Source organism: Xenopus tropicalis, chromosome 3 (assembly GCF_000004195.4).
Source record: "Xenopus tropicalis strain Nigerian chromosome 3, UCB_Xtro_10.0, whole genome shotgun sequence".
NCBI lineage: Eukaryota > Metazoa > Chordata > Amphibia > Anura > Pipidae > Xenopus > Xenopus tropicalis.
In genome coordinates, this window is record NC_030679.2 from 27,531,472 (window position 1) to 27,552,972 (window position 21,501).

At 35.7% G+C, this 21,501-nt stretch overlaps 1 protein-coding gene across 41 annotated transcripts in view; it reads left to right on the forward strand.

The window, feature by feature from the left end:
• Nucleotides 1-21,501, forward strand: part of LOC101733947 (protocadherin gamma-B5) — a 249,548-nt gene that overhangs the window by 205,873 nt on the left and 22,174 nt on the right. The window contains exon 1 of one of the 41 annotated variants that reach the window (XM_031898779.1): nucleotides 901-1,093. The exons of 37 other annotated variants lie outside the window; for them this stretch is intronic. In XM_031898779.1, the coding sequence (XP_031754639.1) occupies nucleotides 1,079-1,093 (15 nt within the window). In that variant the 5' untranslated portion in view covers nucleotides 901-1,078. Of the gene's footprint in view, nucleotides 1-900; nucleotides 1,094-6,916; nucleotides 9,577-12,518; nucleotides 15,116-18,011; nucleotides 20,616-21,501 lie in introns of those variants that run through there. 3 more of the 41 variants (XM_018092839.2, XM_012959702.3, XM_012959699.3) reach the window with 3 other exon arrangements.

Consider the following 21,501-nt stretch of genomic DNA (forward strand, 5'->3'; position numbering starts at 1 on the left):
GATTTTATTTATCATGGACTGGCTTAATGCCTTCTCCTATAATTGACTGAATAAATATAAAAATCCTGAACATTCAGAAATATATTACTAGGCAATGTCATGTATTTGAAAGGAAAGAAAATATCATTAGTAATACATTACTACTTTTTCCTCAGCTCGAAAAAGAAAAAAGTTACAGTACAATGCTAATAGAGATAAAAGAGGCCATATTATAACAGGTGTAAATTTGTCAGTTCTAGTAACCCATAGCAACCATGATTGTTTGGAAACAAACACCTGATTATGTTATGAAGGCTTGCATTCATCCTCACCATGATATACAATATCTAGTAGAAGTAAGTCTATAGCAACTGGACTTTCTGGAGTATTCTTAAACATTTGTACTCTTTAGTTGAACTGAAGAAGTCACTCAGATGAGTGAGCTTTACTAGATACTGTAACTCATCTGATTAGTTTCCCCATAAGTGATTGTGGTGCATTTAACTAAAGAATAACGTTTTGGGGGTATTTTCAAGGTGCTCTTTTCTAATATTGGTACTTAATTAAGAAAGGTAATCTTTAGTCAGAAAATGCCTTAAGGGCTTGAATTTTGGGAGATATTACATGTCAAAAATATGAATAAATAAACAATTCTGAATGAAAAAAAATAGTTAATATAATTTTTCACTGTAACTGATTATAATCTCTCTTATAAAAGTTGTCTTTTAAAAAAAGGCTAGTTCATCATTAGAAAATAATATGTAAATATGTAATAAGTTTCACATAGGTAATTGAGTTGAACAAAAGTAAAATCATAGAGCTGCAGTTCTCAGTTGAGACACAGTGTGCCGCTGTTGACCAATAAGGTGGAAAAGCCAGCCATGGAGATTCATTTTAGTTCCCAATAGCAGGGCAGTGCAGATTGTGAAAAACACATTCATTTTCATTCCGGATCCTCATGATCACAAGCTGCAAAACCTGAGTGGATTTCTTTCATCTTTTGTGTGCTCTTCTGGTGGATTTAAAGGATTTTACTCAATCTGAAAGGAATCTAACTTGTAGCAATGGCTTTCCAGACAACCAAGGAAGGAAATACTGAATGGACAATGAAATGGCAAGTAGTGTATTTCATTTTATTCTCTAGTTTGTGCAATACAATCACTTCTCAGCTTCACTATTCAATTTCTGAAGAGGAAAAGAAAGGCTACTTGGTAGGAAATATTGTTAAAGATCTGGGTTTAAACACCCAGGATCTAGCAAAGAGAAAATTCCGCATTTCCTCTGTTACTGCAGAGCATTTCTTTAATGTGAATTTAGAGAATGGAAACCTGTATGTAGCAGACAGAATAGACAGAGAGTCAGTTTGTGAGATGACACCAGTTTGTTCTCTGAGCCTTGAAGCAGTGGTTGAAAATCCTTTGAATATTTTTAATGTAGAAATTGAGATTCTGGATATAAATGATAATTCACCAAGCTTTTCCAAAGCTACAATGAACTTTGAAATAACAGAATATACCCCACCTGGAACCCGCTTTGTCCTGGGTAATGCAGTAGATCCAGATATTGGAATTAACTCACTGCAAATGTACAAAATCAGTGACAATGAATATTTCATACTTAGAGAAAGAACTAGTACAGATGGCAGAAAGTACCCAGAATTAGTATTGGAAAAGCCTTTAGACAGAGAAAAGCAGCCAGCTTTTGAAATCATTTTGACAGCTTTAGATGGAGGTAATCCTGTAAAAACAGGAAGATCTGTAATCAAAATCATTGTTACTGATATCAATGACAATTCTCCAGTGTTTTCTAAAGAGGTGTATCAAGTAAGCCTGACAGAAAATGCACCAGTGAACACCCTTGTGATTCACATGAATGCTACTGATGATGATGAAGGTGAAAATGGCCACATTACATATTCTTTTAGCCACATCTCAAAAGTAGTTCAGCAAATATTTAGTATTGATTCTCAAACTGGTGAAATAAGGACACAAGATGAGTTGGATTTTGAGACAACAAAGGCCTATGAAATGATTGTAGAAGCACAAGATGGCGGAGGCCTTTTTTCCCATGCTAAGGTGGTTATCCAAATTATAGATGCAAATGACAATGCACCTGAAATCATTCTGAAATCAATACTGAATTCCATTCCTGAGGATTCTTCTCCTGACACAGTAATTGCACTAATTAACATTCGAGACATAGACTCTGGTGACAATGGGAACATTCACTGTCAGATTACAGATCCTCTACCTTTTAAAATAGCATCCTCATCTAACAACTATTTCAGACTGCTAACTACAAGCACCTTGGACAGAGAAGAAATGTCAGAGTACAACATTACTATTAAGGCTACAGACAGTGGATCCCCTCCACTTTCCACTACTAAATTGATTAAGATCCTTATAACCGATGTGAATGACAATCAACCAGTTTTTGGCCAAACCAGTTATGTTGTGTATATTCCAGAAAACAATCCATCAGGTTCTTCAGTATTCCAAGTGCAAGCCTTTGATCCTGATCTGGACGACAATGCAAAACTTACTTATTCAATTGTTAATACAAATACAGATACTTTTCCACTATCTTCATATATTTCCATTAATTCCTTAACAGGAGTTCTTTATGCACAGCGGCCATTTGATTATGAACAGTTGAGGGAATTCAACATTCAAATAGCAGCTACAGACAATGGATCTCCACCTTTAAATAGCACTACCACTGTTAAAATATGCATCACAGATCTAAATGATAATTCTCCAAAGATTCTCTACCCTTCTACTGGAGTAGATAATTCTGCTATGTTTGAAATTGTTCCTCGATCTTCAAGTAAAGGAGATATAGTAGCTAAAGTGGTTGCAGTGGATGCTGATTCTGGACACAATGCCTGGCTATCATTCCAGTTTTTGCAGGGTTCAGAGCCATCTTACTTTTCCATTGGCCGACACACTGGTGAAATTAGGACTCTGCGTGCCTTTCAAGATAAAGAAGCCATAAAGCACAAAGTCATTGTCCTGGTGAAGGATAATGGAATACCCCCACGATCTGCTACTATCAATTTAAACCTTGTTGTTGCTGAAAATTTCCAGCAGGACATTCCCGAAATAAATAACCAATTCCAAAAATCAGATTCCCATTCTAGTTTGGATATTTACTTAGTAGTAGCTTTGGTTTTGATTTCTTTTCTATTCATTCTGACTGTAATGCTGGTTATCATATCAAAATGCAGAAAATCATCCCATGCTAAAACATTTGGATCTGTTGCCACTGGATTATATTCTGAAGCAGAACCCAGGTTTCCAGTTAACTTTAATAATGCAACTTTGACTCTGCCATACCCCTATGATGTATGTGTAGCTCTAGACTCAACAGAAAAAGAATTTGCTTTTCTGAAACCTCTTCAGAGCGTTCCAGCCGAAAACCTTATGGACACAGATGATTCAGGCATTGGAAATAATTCTGGGGATGCTTCCTCTGCATCTGACATGAGTAACCAGGTGAGGGCTTCTATTTTGTATGATACTTAAATCCCTAATAACATTATTAGATGTTGCATTTACTAAACAATGCAAGAATCTAACCTGCATTTCTTACATCATAAGATACAAAGTATTGATGAACGATGCCTTAACAATTACCTCTAACAGCCCCTCCATTTTAAAGGACATGTAAGCCCCCCACAAAAAAATGTAATCAGTGAAAGCCTCTTTGAAATCTCTAAATTCCTGCCACTCTAGTTGTCAAGAGGTTAATGGTAAGGCTGCAGCATCCCCTTAAGCACTTATAATTCCTTCTACTCCTATAACTCACTCAGTCCCCTCCCTCAGGAATTTATTTTGGCTGTTGGCTACTGAGTGTGCCCAGTTCTTCTCAACTACAGTTACCAAGCGTGCCCTCCATTCTGGCAGCCAATGACAAGATGGCATTGCTGGTTTCATATACTCTAGGTCTGCACTCTGCTGGAGAAACATGGTTTTTTCCTAACCTCCTTTTCTGAGCTCAGCTTAACTATTTCAGGGCACAATTCAAGCAGGACGTTTTATCAAAGTAATTTATGCATCTGTAAGTCTGCATTTTTCATTGCATTAACTTTACAACTCAAATGTTGCAAATGTAAATGTCACTGAAAGTGTGAGAGAGAGAAAATAGCCGCTGGGTGAAAGCTACTGTTTGTTTTAGCAAAATGTGATGGTGCTGGTAAACAGAGGGGATATATGCAAGCAAGCTTTATTGAAGAACCACATTCTGGTTTAATTCTATTTTCTGGATACTCAAGGCAAGGCCTTACCAGAGACCTATAAAGAGGCAAAATTATGTTCTCATCCTTTCAGTGAATTCCCTTTTGTTTGCAAGACAGCACTTTATTTGCTTTAATAGCCACAGAATGACACTGTCTGGAATTAGACAACTTGTTATCTACAAAAACCCCTAGATCCTTCTTCATTAAGGATCCCTCCAACACACTACCATTCAGTGTATAACTTGTATTTTTTATTATTTCTACCAAAGGGCATAACTTTGTACTTTTCAACACTGAACCTCATTTTCCATTTTGCTACCCAGTTTTAAAATTTTGTCAAATTGCTCTGCAATTTAGTGTCGTCAGCAAAAATAGAAACAGTACTGTCTATGCCCCCCTCCAGGTCATTAATAAACAAGTTAAAAAGCAAAGGTCCAAGGACTGACACCTGCGGTACTCCACTAACAACACTGGTCCAATTAGAAAATGTTCCATTTACCACCAGTCTCTGTACTCTATCCTTCAGCCAGTTCTCTATCCAATTACAAATATTATGTTCCAGGCCAATATCCCTCAATTGTATCACTAACTTACTGTGCAGTACTGTATCAAATGCAAATTCCAAGTAGATGACATCCACTGCCATTCCAGCATTGAGGTTCCTGCTCACCTCCTCATAAAAGGCAATTAAATTAGTCTGGCAAGATCTGTTACGCATAAAACCATGCTGGCACAAACTTATAGTATTGTGGATTTACAATGTATTCATGTATCCTATCCTTTATTATGCCTTCCAAAAGCTTTCCTACCACTAATGTCAAATTAAAAGATCTATAGTTCTCAGGATGAGAACGAGATCCCTTGATGTACAACGGCACCACATTGGCAACTTGACAGCCATCCACTATATTTTCCTTTATTATTTTCAGCAACTTATTTTTGTCACTGTGTACAGTATATTGCCAGGTATATTTACCTGTATTCTTGTTTGCCAGGCATATTTTTGAGCAGAGTTGTATTCTTTTTTGTTATGAGTCTCAGACATGCGGAGAAGCAGGGCTAGCTAGGGATCTGGTGGGATCTGCTTTTGGGTTTATATAAGGTTACAATTTCTTACAGTGTGGATATAAGTAAGCCTGTCCACCATATATGTTATTCTTCTGCCATGTTACACCCTTCCTCTGAATCAGATTGGATAATTTCATCTTAATGAGAGTCAGATACCAATCACATAGCAGTTTGTAGACATTATCTTTTTTACAGCATTGGTTGATGATGGTCTATGTTTTTCAGAATCTGATTGCAATGGTCCGCTTCAAAGTAATTTTAAAAGCCAAAATGATTTAATATGATTCTATTATGAAGAATATGCCTATTGATGAACAAATCTGTCCTGAAAAATTTGGGAAACGCATTTGTCGCACAACTTTTTTTGACGCGCCCGCACCTATTTTGATGAGCCTGCGCCTATTCTTTTTAGACATGCGACTAATTTTTTTTTCGCAGCAAATTTTCGCTGAAGTTTCGCAAAACAATTCGCTAACGGCGAAATGCGGAAATTCAATGCAAATTCATGCCTGGCGAAAAATTTCACTCATCACTAGCAATATGCAGAATGGGAAGGTCATCTCCCACAGTATCCATTTTAAGGCAATAATTCTAATTTGTTTTATATCGTTTTTCTCCGTAATAATTAAACAGTACCTTGAACTTGATACTAACGTATGTGCATAAATCCATGTTAGTGGCAAAACAATCCTTTTGGGTTTATTTAATGTTTTTATGTTTTATAGTAGATAAAGGTAGATAGTAGGTATTAGGTATTGTGATCTAAATGATGGGAAACCCTTTATCTGTTAAATCTTGGGTTCCATATAATGATTATTAACAGTTTTATTTACACATTATGAGGAATTAGAAGAAAACCACCGTAGGTTCCCAGAATGTATTGCTTTTGCTTAGTAATCTAGAAGTCCAAATAACACCTTTGGTTCATGGTGTAACTTTTGCTTACTTTGTCACCCGTATATTACCATTTCTAGTTAAAAACTTTTTATTTAGCTAAGAGATGACTGAAAAGATTTAGGAGATTGCTAAATTCTGTAAAGTTGGTGATGTGTCATTGGAAAAATACTTCACAAATTTCGGGATGCATTATGGTAAATATCCAGTGAAACACATTAAAAGGTAACAAAGACAGATCAGAATGAGGGGCTTAATTACATGTGTTGTCATTTCTATAATCCTTCTTATCTCTCTGTAATATTTGATATTATCACATTTGCTGAACTATAGGAAGAATATGAAGCAAGACATAGAGGCATGTAGTGCTGAAAGCCTTTTTGCTTACTCTGCTTATATTTCCACCTATAGAAAAAGTGTTTTGTAGCACTGCAGAGGAACCTAATATATACTAAGTAATAAATGTATTCTGTTGCCCATTAAGCTACATACAGTAGGTGAGACCTAAATCTACTGCATTTTAGCTAGACCTACAAAGAACTTGCTTTTCCATTCATTAAAACACTATATTAACAAACATCAACAAAGTAGATATTTTAAAGGGCTGGACTGGAGAATTTGGTGAGATGCACCATTTACAAACTAAATAACAAGCAAAATTGCATAAATCATCTCTAGTGATTCACAACTAATTTCAGTTAGAAATACACATGAGAAACAGAAATATTAAAATTTGAGAAGAGCTGCAGTTCTTAGTTGAGACACAGTGTGCCGCTGTTGACCAGTAAGGTACAAACCCTAGTCATGGAGAATTCATTTCCCAACAGCCAGGCAGCACAGACAGTGGAAAACACATTCATTTTCATATCGGATTCTCATGATCACAAGCTGGAAACCTGAGTGGATTTGCTTCATCATTTTTATTTGATTTTCTTCTGTGGATTTAAAGCATTTTAGTTTACCCGGTGACAATGAGTTTCCAGGATATCAAGGAAAGAAGGACTGAATGGCCACTGAAATGGCAAGTAGGATATTTTCTTCTATTTTCTTGGTTGTGCAGGGCAATCACTGCTCAGCTTCACTATTCCATTTCTGAAGAGGAAAAGAAAGGCTACTTGGTAGGAAATATTGCTAAGGATCTGGGTTTGAGTATTCAGGATCTAGCACTTAGAAAATTCCGCATTTCCTCTGTTACTGCAGAGCATTTCTTTAATGTGAATTTAGAGAATGGAAACCTGTATGTTGCAGACAGAATAGACAGAGAGTCAGTTTGTGAAATGACACCCATTTGTTCACTGAGCCTTGAAGCAGTGGTTGAAAATCCTTTGAATATTTTTCATGTAGAAATTGAAATTAAAGATATAAATGATAATTCTCCAACATTTTCAAAAGATACTATGAATTTGGAAATTACAGAACTGACCCATCCTGGAACTCGCTTTATATTGGGTGATGCATTGGATCCTGATGATGGAATGAATTCTCTGCAAGCCTACGATATCAGTAAAAATGAATATTTTAAGTTAAATGTGAAAACCAGCAGTGATGGAAGAATGATCCCAGAACTCGTTTTAGAAAGACCTTTAGACAGAGAAAAGCAATCTGCTCTTCAAATTATTTTAACAGCTTTAGATGGTGGTATCCCAGCTAGAACAGGAATATCAATGATTAAAATCATTATAAGTGATATCAATGACAATTCCCCATTGTTTTCCCAAGAGTTGTACCAAGTAAGCCTGACTGAAAGCGCTCCAGTGAACACGCTTGTGATTCAAATGAATGCCACTGATGCAGATGAAGGTGTAAATGGTCACATCACATATTACTTAAGCCGCATCTCAAAAGCTGCTCAGCAAAAATTCACCATTGATACTGAAACTGGTGAAATCCGAACAAAGGGAACACTAGATTTTGAGACAACAAAAGCTTATGAAATGATTGTGGAAGCACAGGATGGGGGTGGCCTCTTTTCCAATGCTAAGGTGGTTATCCAGATTGTAGATGCAAATGACAATGCACCAGAGATCATTCTGACATCAGTATCTAACTCCATTCCTGAGAATTCTGTACCTGGCACAGTAATTGCACTGATTAACATTCGAGATATAGACTCTGGTGAAAATGGCAATGTCTACTGTCAAATTACAGATCTTTTGCCTTTTGAAATAACATCATCATCTAGCAATTATTTCAGGCTGCTCACTACAAGGAACTTGGACAGAGAAGAAATGCATGGATACAATATTACTATTAAGGCTACAGATAGAGGATCCCCTTCGCTGTCCACCACTAAAACAATTAAACTTGTATTATTAGATGTGAATGACAATCCACCAGTTTTTGGCCAAGCCAGTTATGTTGTGTATATTCCAGAAAATAATCCATCAGGTTCTTCTGTTTTTCAAGTACAAGCCTCAGATCCAGATCTAGATGATAATGCAAAAATTACTTATTCAATTATGAATACAAATACAGATAATTTCCCTGTATCTTCATATATTTCCATTAATTCCATGACGGGAATACTTTATGCACAGCGGCCATTTGATTATGAACAGCTGAGGGAATTTGGGATCCAAGTGATGGCTAAAGACAATGGATCTCCACCTTTAAATAGCACTACCACAGTTACAATATGCATCACAGACCTAAATGATAATTCTCCTAAGATTCTGTACCCTTCTACTAGTGCAGATGATTCCGCCCAGTTTGAAATTGTTCCTCGAACTTCAAATAAAGGGGAGCTAGTTGCTAAAGTGGTTGCAGTGGATGCTGATTCTGGACACAATGCCTGGTTATCATATGAATTCCTGCAAGTTTCAGAATCAATGTCTTTTACCATTGGTCGACACACTGGTGAAATCAGAACTCTGCGAGTTTTTCCAGAGAAAGAGACCCTGAAACAAAGACTTGTTGTCCTGGTGAAGGATAATGGATCTCCTCCACGGTCTGCTACTATCAATTTAAACCTTGTTGTTGCTGACAATTTTCAGCACGATATTCCCCAAATGAATAACCAGTTCCAAAACTCAGATTCCCAGTCTAATTTAGATATTTACTTAGTCATAGCTTTAGCACTGGTTTCATTTCTGTTCACTCTGACTGTGATGCTGGCAATCATATCAAAATGCAGAAAATCGGCCCATTCTCAAACTTTTGGTTCTTCAGCCACCGGACTATATTCTGAAGCAGGACCCAAGTTTCCAAGCAACTTTCATAATGCAACTCTGACTCTCCCATACCCCTATGATGTGTGTGTGGCACTTGACTCAGCTGAAAAGGAATTTGCATTCATTAGGCCTGTTCAGGGTGTCCCAACTGAAAACCTTATAGATACCGATGATTCTGGAATTGGACATAAGTCTCTGAATGATTCCTCATCTGATATGAGTGACCAGGTGAGGGATTTCTGTTTTGTATGATGCCCTGCGTAATTGTACATACCTTTCTCACTTGCAAATTTACAGTTGGTTATATGTAAACACTCATGCCAGCAATATGTTTAGGTTTTATCTGTGGTATAATATATATGATATATTTAAGATGCAAAATATTTTTAATACTGGGCATAAACATTTTCAGATGGACTATCCTTTAATAAAATAAACAAATAACTCTAAAATGCAATACATCTAATTTTCAAAAACGTGGTTTCTTCTCCATTTGTTTGCAAATCCAGAACAATACTTTATTTCTAAACGCTGTCTTCTGGTTTGTTTAGATTTCAATTTCACTTTTCAAGCAGTATAAATTATCCTATAGGTTTTCAAATTTAATTCCAAATCAATGTTATGTGAACAGCTCCCATTTAATCCATTGGACCACATTTTCTATTGTCTGATAAAAACTTTTCCTTCCTCTTTCCATCTTTCCCCAAACTTTGATCCAAAAACAAATTGTATTAAGTAGTCAACATTTCTTCCCAAAGTCAAAAATAGCAAATGCATAATCAGTACCACTCTCATATAGAAGTCAATTAAATTGCAAAAATCAGTATAAAACAGTTTTCTCAGTAAATATGGCATCTTTGCAGTGCGACTTTACCACAGAGTGTGGTAAAATGTAAGACAAGCTTGACATAGAATGAAATGGTTTATACCAGCTTCAAGCAGGGGAACAATTTTAGGTAGAGTGTGAAAAGACTCAAAGATGAATGCTGTAAACATTGTAAATAAGTGGAAAAAGTGAAAAACATGTTGCATTTCATAATACATAAACAATGGTGAATTTTTGCTTGTTTCATACACATGAAACTGTTGTTTTGGAGGTGGAAATGACTTATTGAACATTTGTAAATCGGGACTATAGTCTATATTATCTGTATTTTTATTAAAAAGACACACTCCATCAAGTTCAAGCTTATTCTTAAATGAAAACTGCCTAACCACTAGTTAATTCAAAGGAAGGCAAAAAAACTCATCTTGATGGAATCTCCTTTCTTTTAATCTGAATGCTGGAATACTCATGTCTGCTGGAAGAATCTATTGATGAATTAAGCTTTAGAGAGATTATTATATGGTCCCTTTTTATATTTCTACAAAGTCAATTAAATCTCCCCTTAAGGCCTTTTCTCAAGCGTAAACCACCCCAAGTTAGTCTACCTTTCCTCATAACTGAGATCTTCCATTCCCTTTATCAACTTAGTAGCCCTTCATCTGACTTTTTCATTAATATCCTTCCTAAGGTTTGGAGCCAAAACTCCATATATTCTAGATGGGGCCTTACAGTGCTGTCTAAAGAGGAAGAATGACTCTCCTCCTCCTGTACTGTTTTTAATACAGGACAATACCTTGCTAGTTAGATATATTGCTATCTATGTAACAAAAATCAGGTATTTTTCTGACTCCTAAGCCAAAGGAATATTTGGGCAAATACTATGTGTGTGTAATCCACACACAGCAAGCTATATATATATGTTTTTTAGTTTATTCTTCCCTTTTCATCTTATGACCACTGTCAAAATCTTTGAAAATTACATTTGCTGATGTGTTTAAAGAGGCAGGTCTCCTTTAAACTAAGGTAGACAGTAATATTCTGAGATAATTTGTACTTCTTAATTTTTTTATTTTTGGTGATTTTTGATGGCCTGATAATAAAAAGTAACAATTTCATTTAGCTTTAGCACAAAGCAATACGTTTTTGGCTGCCAGTGTCAGTGACCCAATTTGAAAGGGGTACTCGGTTTCCTTTCACACTCCAAAACACACAGGACGGTTACTTGACTGGGACCTCTGGGGAAACTAAATATGTTGGTGATATATAAATAGGATAATAATAATGATATTAGCAGGTACTAATAATAAAGTGCACGCTTCTCTAAAATGAATGTTATGATGTGTTGTGCTGTAGTGTGCTATGTCAACTGTGTGACTGCAGAGTAAATGTTGTTAATAACCCATAAAATGACAATTAAATACAGATAATATAATATTTAAGTAAGATTGCCATAGGAATGTAGTGAATATTACTGAACAATATTAGTTATCTATACATATACCTTAAAGTAGATTGCTTCTTTGTCTAAATATCTTTCCTTCACTATAGACTATACATTTTTAGGTGATATCTTGAAAATACTGTTATTTTGATACAGTGAGGCTCCTTTATACAGGGAATGCATGATGCTGTGTTGGTATAAAATGCCATGTTTTTCCAATAATTCTGTATTCACTGTAGCATCTAACCTGAGCTGGCAGCGCATTTCTGGTCAATTAACTAATCTGCAATCTCATACAATAATGACACATGGGCAGTTTTACTTTCATGCTACAGAATGATACTTAATGGCAATGCAGAGTGTCGTGGGGCAACACAATTCCTTATGTTCTACAATAGTGAGCATCTACTGTAGGACAAGGTGTTTTGATTAACATGACTTTCAATAAGGAAAGTGTTAGTTGTGAGATGTCAAATTATTAACTCAGCAAAGGCAAAGAAAAGTAATAACAAAGAAACATTACAGATGTAGGATCAGTTGTTATGGAATACTCTGGGCTTTGGGCTTTTGGAGGATTTAAGTATCTTGTAGAGTTTAGTCTAAAGCAACAGTCTTTCTTAAATCATTTCACCTCTCATCTGAACAGCTTCTTCAGTTCAAACCACTCAGATGTGTGGTGAAATGTTTTCAAGAAAAGTCCAGTTGCTTTAGACTTAACTCTACTAGATACTGTATATTATGAAAAATCTTCATGGACATATGGGAGAATTATAATTAGAAATGATAAAGTTACTTTTAATGCTACTTGATAAACATAGTAAAAATCAGAAACCTGCAGTTCTTAGTTGAGACACAGTGTGCCGCTGTTGACCAGTAAGGTGGAAAAGCCTAGATATAGAGATTCATGTAAGTTTCCAACAGGCAGACAGCACAGATTGTGGATAACACATTCATTTTCATATCGGATCCTTGTGGTTACAAGCTGCACAAGTGGACTTATTTCATCATTTATTTTTTCCTCTTCTTGTGGATTTAATATATTTCACCCTAAAGATTTCTACTTGGTGACAATGGATTTCCAGAAAATCAAGTTTAAAAGGACTGAATGGACAATGAAATGGCAAGTAGTATATTTTCTCCTGCTCTTTTGTTTGTGCAAAGCAATAACTGCTCAGCTTCACTACTCAATTGCTGAAGAGGAAAAGAAAGGCTACTTGGTAGGAAATATTGCTAAAGATCTGGGCTTAAATATCCAGGATCTAGCACTTAGAAAATTCCGTATTTCCTCTGTTACTGCAGAGCATTTCTTTAATGTAAATTTACTTAATGGAAACCTGTATGTAGCAGACAGAATAGACAGAGAGACAATTTGTGATATAACACCCATTTGTTCACTGAACCTAGAAGCAGTGGTTGAAAATCCTTTGAATATTTTTAATGTAGAAATTGAGATTAAGGATATAAATGATAATTCTCCAAGCTTTCTAAAAAATACTATGAATTTTGAAATAACAGAACTGACACCAATTGGAACCCGGTTTGTTCTGGGTAATGCTCTGGATCCTGACATTGGTATTAATTCACTGCAAACCTACAAAATTAGTGACAATGATTATTTCAAATTAAACATAAAAACCAGCAGTGATGGCCGAAAAATCCCAGAATTAGTCTTAGAAAAGCCTTTAGATCGAGAAAAACAATCATCCCTTGATATTCTATTAACAGCTGAAGATGGTGGTATCCCTGTAAAAACTGGATCAGCTGTAATTAAAATTAATATCAGTGATTTCAATGACAATACCCCATTATTTTCCAAAGAGTTATACCAAGTAAACCTGATTGAAACTGCTCCAGTGTACACTCTTGTGGTGCACTTAAAAGCTACTGATGAAGATGAAGGTGTAAATGGACAGATTACATATTCTCTCAGCCACATCACAAAAGCAGCTCAGGAAAAATTTACCATTGATTCCCAAACTGGTGAAATAAGGACAAAGGGAACTCTAGATTTTGAGTCAATAAAGGCCTTTGAAATGATTGTGGAAGCACAGGATGGAGGAGGCCTTTTTTCCAATGCCAAGGTGGTTATCCATATTGTAGATGCAAATGACAATGCACCGGAGATCATTATAACATCAGTATCTAACTCCATTCCGGAAGATTCTTCTCCTGGCACAGTAATTGCATTGATTAACATTCGAGATATAGACTCTGGAGAAAATGGCAAAGTCTACTGTGAAATTATTGGTCCACTGCCTTTTGAGATAACATCTTCCTCTAGCAACTATTTCCGACTCCTCACTACAAGTCCCTTGGACCGAGAGAAAATACATAGATACAATATTACTATTAAGGCCACAGACAAAGGATCACCTCCACTGTCAACGACCAAAACTTTAACGCTTTTGATATCAGATGTGAATGACAACTCACCAGCTTTTGGCGAAACTAGATATGTTGTGTATGTTCCAGAAAATAATCCATTAGGATTCTCAATATTTCAAGTACAAGCCTCTGACCCTGATCTGGATGAGAATGCTAAAATTACTTATTCAATTGTTAGTAAAAATACAGATGCTTTTCCTGTATATTCCTGTGTATCCATTAATTCCATGTCTGGGGTTCTTTATGCACAGTGTTCATTTGATTATGAACAACTGAGAGAAATTAACATTGAAGTCGAGGCTAAAGACAATGGATCTCCACCTTTAAATATAACTACCATCATTAAAATATACATTACAGATTTAAATGATAATTCTCCTAAGATTCTATATCCCGCTACTGGAGTAGATAATTCTGCTATGTTTGAAGTAGTTCCTCGATCTTCAAATAAAGGAGACCTAGTTACTAAAGTGGTTGCCGTGGATGCTGATTCTGGACACAATGCTTGGCTATCATACCAGTTTCTACAAGTTTCAGAGCCATCAGCTTTTACCATTGCTCAACACACTGGTGAAATCAGAACTTTGCGTGCTTTTCCAGAGAAAGAGGTCCTGAAGCACAAAGTTGTTGTCCTGGTGAAGGACAATGGGACACCTCCACGATCTACTACTATAAATTTAAACATTATTGTCGCCGACAGTTTTCAACAGGATATACCCCAAATAAACAATCAATATCAGAACACGGACTCTCTATTTAATTTAGATATGTACTTAGTAGTGGCCTTGGCAGTTATTTCCTTTCTCTTTACTTTGACTGTCATGCTAGCAGTCATCTCAAAATGCAGAAAATCAAACCATCCAAAAACATTTGGATCTGTAACAGCTGGCCTATACTCAGAAGGAGCACCTAGGTTCCCAACTAACTTTAATAATGCAACACTGACTCTTCCATACTCCTACGATGTATGTGTAACGCTAGACTCAAAAGATAAAGAATTTGCTTTTGTAAAACCTGTTCAGAGTGTTCCAGTTGAAAACCTTATAGACACAGATGACTCAGGAATTGGAAATTATTCAGTTACTGATTATTCTTCTTCTGAAATGAATAAGGAGGTAAGTTTTTGGCATTTTTTTTGCTTGATACCTGGCATTATCTTAAGTAATATACAAATTACAAATGAGGAGTTATAAAGGAAATTACATCTTCTCATATACAATGTAATAAGAATTTTGCTTATAAAATGAACCCTCTGAGTGAAAATGAGTTGCTTTCTAGCTAGTCATTGAAAATGTCCAAGAACATATGTTTCCCTCATTGCAATTTTGAATGGCATTGAGTAACAATAAAATGGCAGGTTTAGTTTTTTATGCGAAAAATGTTCTACTGTGTTTGCCCTTACATATTTAACATTTGATGTAACAATTAGGTATTAAGGGGAAGCCTATTATCCCTTCTGATTATATTGACATCACTGTTTGTGTACTAGGGTGTTACTGTGCTATTTTAGATGCAAAATGGATAGAGCACTCTCCCTAGCAGCAGTTTGGAAACATTAATTTATATGGATAAGGAGTAGTGATGGGCAAAAAAATTCGGCATGCATGGATTTGCAGTGAATTTGCAAATTTGATTTTTTTTTAGCGAAACGGGTGACAAAATTTGCAGTGGAAAAATTTGCAGCGTGTCCAAAAATTGACACCCGCGTCAAGAGAATTGTCACAAGCGGCAAAAGAATTGTCTCAGGCGAAAAAGAATTGTCCCTCTCGTCAAAAGAATTGTCTCTCGCATCAAAAGAATTGTCTCTTGCATGAAAAGAATTGTTGTGTGCACTAACATAGACCAAACCGAAGCCGTTAGAATTCTAAATGAAACTTGTATGTTGTAAACTAGAATGTAGGTTACAGTACATTGTGCAGAGAGGTACTGGGAATCAGTGTTGGGGAGCGCTTGGATAAGAATAATAAAGTTGATTTTGGATGCCAGTGGAGACGTTCTCAGAGATCTGCAGCAGATGAATGAGTGGCACTTGCAACTGGATCCTAAGCTTGTCTGTCTTCCAGGCAAAATTCAGCAAAACTGAATACCAGGATTTTCTGGTTTTCACTGAACCTTTTTTTTGGCATTTATACTTGGTAATAACAGAAATGTTACATTGTTATTTTTTCAGAAAGAAAATTACAGGATATTTTTTTGCATTTTGCTTTAGAAATTGGTTTAACGAATGCTTAGTTTATATTGACTATCTAACCAATCAAGTTAGTAAAACAAAACCAACTTTTTTGTGGCAGCTCTTTGCTTGTAAACATATGGTACTGAATTATATTTAAGGTGTAAACGTGGCTAATAAACCATGTCTATTTACATCATATTCCCTATACAGTAAATACACTAACTGGATACCTATATTAAAACTAGTAGGAATATTGTTGATGTGCTAAAGAGATAGTGTAAAGGAAAGAAGAAAAGTTCTCCTACCACCTCCAACTAATGTGTAAAAATTGAAATTAGAACATATTAGTATGGGTCACTAATACTTAAAACATAACTTTTTATTTTTTAATCTTTATTTCATCTTGCCAGTCATTAGTTTTAGGGACTGATCTTTGTCCAATCATTTTCACTTGGAATACTTTTTGTATTGGGAGATGTTGGTTTAGAGAGTTCCTATCTAGGCTACACTCGCAGTGCTATATGCCCATGGCCTTATATTGTTGCTTTATTTTATCTTTGCAGTTTATTTTAACTGGAATCAATAAAAGTTTAAACTATTAACTTCTAGATAACCTTCCCTTCTGCTGACCATCTGCATATCTTTGTGCATCTAACAAAATCTTGTGCTTTAAGATAAGTGTCTGGGCATTAATCGGGGGATTTTGTGAAAATAGCAGTTTTTGTATTTGATCTATACATCCTTCTGTTGTAGAACAGTGCTTTATATGCTGGTACTTATATAAATAAGTGTTAATAATAATGATCATACTGTGCTTTGGGAACCCTATGCTTAATGCAAGCATTATGAAAGGAGTCTGGGAGCCATTGCCATTGTGACAAATTACATCTAAATAACTTCAGAATGGTTTAGGCTTCTCTTTGTTGGCTGTACTAATGTTAATTGAAATGATATATTTAATAATATATCACTTTTAATGACATTAGATTATCAAGAAGAATACTGTTATTCTTCTACATGAACTTGAGTGTTCACTAAGTTCACTAACCTTATGGAATTATTTTTACATTATCTAATCCCCCTCCTCATTATTGGGGCAATGTCCTGGGTTTCTATGAAGAAGTTACATTTCATTATACGCATAAATATAAATGCTCTTCTGACTTACTGAACATATTATACACTATTTATATACACTATATTTATATAAACTAAATATTACCCATCAGGGCCCATGAAAATCTGGTCTCAATACACTTTCACTTCAACCCTATGGCTGCCGTGTTATATGCAAAGCATTATAAAGCATATTATATATAATATATATAATATATATAATATATATATAATATATATAATATAATATCCATGTACTGGAGTTGCTTAGCAATCAGGACCATACAACTGAGGTATAATAACCTGAGGGAATCAATGTTGGTATTTCACTTTAAATTAATAAGTATTTGTCATTTTAGATTGTAAAGTCTGCTGAACAGGGACCTCTATATCTCTTGTATTATTTGTCAGTTCTATCTTTGTATATATAAACCCATTATTTAGTACAGCATTGCAGAGTATGTTGTCACTTTATATATATATTATATATGTTGATAATAATCAGTAATTTTTATCAATAATTACCAGCATCATCTACATTTTGTTTGAAATTTGTTAAAGTTTAAATATCATTTGTTACTTGTCAAAATGCCAAGAAAGAAATGATCACACAGGTTTTATATATTTTTATATAAATATTTTTTGCAAATACACATACTAATAAAACCCCTGCAGTTCTTAGTTGAGACACAGTGTGCCGCTGTTGGCCAGTAAGGTGAAAACCCAGTGATAGTGTTTCATTCCCGTTCCCAACAGCCAGGCAGTGCAGATTGTGGAAAACACATTCATTTTCATAGTGGATGGTCATAATCACAAACTGCAAACCTGAGTGAATGTTCTCCAGCATTTCATTTTTATATTCAGTGGATTTAATGGATTTTCTTCTAAATATGGAAGGACTGAAGCTGGTGACAATGGTGCAAAGCAAAGGAAAAAGAGCTGAATGGACAGTGAAATGGCAAGTAATTTATTTCCTTTCCTTTTGTTGTCTGTGCAGGGCAGTCACTGCTCAGCTCCACTACTCAATTCCTGAAGAAGAAAAGAAAGGCTACTTTGTAGGAAATATTGCTAAAGATTTGGGCTTAAAAACCCAGGATCTAGCAAAGAGAAAATTCCGCATTTCCTCTGTTACTGCAGAGCATTTCTTTAATGTGAATTTAGAGAATGGAAACCTGTATGTAGCAGGCAGAATAGACAGAGAGTCAGTTTGTGAGATGGCACCAATTTGCTTACTAAGACTGAAAGCAGTGGTTGAAAATCCTTTGTATGTTTTTCATGTAGAAGTTGAAATTCAGGATATAAATGATAATTCACCAAGTTTTTCAAGAAAAAACATGGATTTTGAAATATTGGAAAATACACCCACTGGAACCCGCTTTGTCCTGGGCAATGCTCAGGACCCAGACATTGGAATGAACAGTCTACAAACTTACAAAATCAGTGAAAATGAATTTTTTAAACTAAGTGAAAAAACTAGTACAGATGGCAGAAAATATCCAGAATTAGTCTTAGAAAAGCCTTTAGATAGAGAAAAGCAAGCAGCTCTGGAAATTATATTGACAGCATTAGATGGAGGTAATCCTGTAAAAACAGGAACAGCTATAATTAAAATCAGTATAACTGATGTCAATGACAACACCCCAATGTTTTCTAAAGATGTGTATCCTGTAAACCTGCCTGAAAATGCCCCAGTGGACACCCTTGTGATTTGCCTGAATGCCACCGATGCAGATGAAGGTGTCAATGGGCATATTGTATATTCCTTTAGCCATATCTCAAAGATAGCTCAACAGACATTCACTATTGATTCCCACACTGGAGAAATAAGGACAAAGGGAACACTAGATTTTGAGATAACAAAGGCCTATGAAATTATTGTGGAAGCACGAGATGGAGGAGGCCTGTTTTCACATACAAAGGTTGTAATTCAAGTCTTAGATACAAATGACAATGCACCTGAGATCATTCTAACATCAGTTTCTAACTCCATTCCTGAGGATTCCTTACCTGGTACAGTAGTTGCGCTTATTGACATCCAGGATATGGATTCTGGAGAAAATGGAAATGTTTACTGCCAAATTACTGATTCACTGCCTTTTGCATTAACATCTTCCTCAAGCAACTATTACACATTAGTAACTACAGGTACTTTGGACAGAGAAGAAATGCCAGGGTACAATATTACTATTAAGGCTACAGACAGAGGATCCCTTCCACTATCTACCACACAAACAATTAGGTTGGTGATACTAGATGTGAATGACAATGCACCCATATTTGAACAACCTAGTTATGTTGTATACATTCCAGAAAATAATCCATCGGGATCCTCCATATTCCAAGTGCAAGCCTCTGACCCTGACCTGGATAACAATGCTAAAATTGTGTATTCTACTGTTCATAAAAATGCAAGTGATGTTCCTGTATCATCTTATATATCCTTAAATTCAATCACTGGAGTTCTTTACGCACAGCGCCCATTTGACTATGAACAAATGAGGGAATTCACCATTCAAATAATGGCAAAAGACAACGGATCTCCTCCTTTGAATAGCACAGTCATAGTTAAAATATGCGTTACAGATCGAAATGATAATTCTCCTAAGATTCTGTACCCTTCTTCTGTGGTGGAAGATTCTGCTCAATTTGAAATAGTTCCAAGATCTGCAAATAAAGGAGAATTAATAGCTAAAGTGGTTGCTGTGGATGCTGATTCTGGACACAATGCCTGGCTATCATATGAATTTCTTCAAGGTTCAGAACCATCCTACTTTACCATTGGTCGACACACTGGTGAAATCAGAACTCTGCGTGTTTTTCAAGAGAAGGAGAGCTTGAGGCACAAAGTTATTGTTTTGGTGAAGGACCATGGAAACCCCCCACGTACTTCTACTATAAATTTAAACATTGTTATTGCCGAAAGTTATCAGCAGGACATTCAAGAAATTAACACTGACTTCCATAAATCCAATACCTCTGATTTAGATATTTACCTTGTAGTAGCCTTGGCTTTCATTTCATTTTTATTTACTCTGACTGTTATGTTTGTCATCATATCAAAATGCAGAAAATCTGCCCATGCTAAACCATCTATGCCAGGTTTATATTGTCAATCACCAGCCAGATTCCCAGGTAACTTTAATAATGCAACACTGACTCTTCCATACCCCTATGATGTATGCATAGCCGTAGACACAACGGAACAAGAATTTGCATTTCTGAAAACCGCCCAGAATGTTCCAGTAGAAAACCTAGTAGACACAGTTGATTCAGGCATTGGAAATAATTCTGTGACTGATTCCTATTCATCTGATTTGAGTAACCAGGTGAGTATTTCCTTTCCTACAGTATTTGGTGCTTGCCAGATTTTTTTAAACAAACAGTATATATGTTATAATGGATAAAACGTCATTAGGGTTATGCCTGGTGGTGCTGCTGGGCAATTGTTATTAATGTTATTTATGTCCTGCAATGGAACACGTATACAGCTAGTTGATTTCAGCTTGTAGAATTTTGTCAAGTCACTAACTGAACTTAAATGAACCCAGTAATATTGTGTTACCACCAAAGTGGATTTATGCTAGGCTACTTAGTATAAGATTTGTTTATTATTATAAAGAAAAAATAAAATCATTATTTGATAATAATGGACTCAATGGCAGATGACCTTCCATTAATTCTGAGCTTTTTGGATGCCAGGTTCCTGGATCTGAAATCCCATACTTGTATATTAAATTATTTTGATGCATCTGCATACATATCTATCATGCTTATAATACACAACGAGTCTGACTATCTTCTATTCATAACCTATGCCTGCTCACTGCTATCTCTGTTACCACTGGTCAGTTTTGTAGCCAATTGCAATCTGTCACCATTCAAATGGATGCACCTCTCCTTTGCTTCTTCACCTTGGTATGGAGCTCAACTCTTTCTTACAATACTTTTCTACAACTACTGGTACTTAGTCATCAAGACTTATTCACAGCTGACTTAGGGCTGATTGTCATCTGGTGCATTTAATATTTTTGTGGAGGTGGGAGAATATGGTCTGTTACAGACTTGAAATGTGCTTGTTCTTACAGTTAGTAATGTTGCTTCTCAAAAAATAGATGTGGACATATAAAAATGGGGCAGCCATGTTGAAAAAAAACACCTGTGTTTCACAGATTTTTCGCCGTTTCGCAGATTTTTCAGTAGTTTTGCAAATAT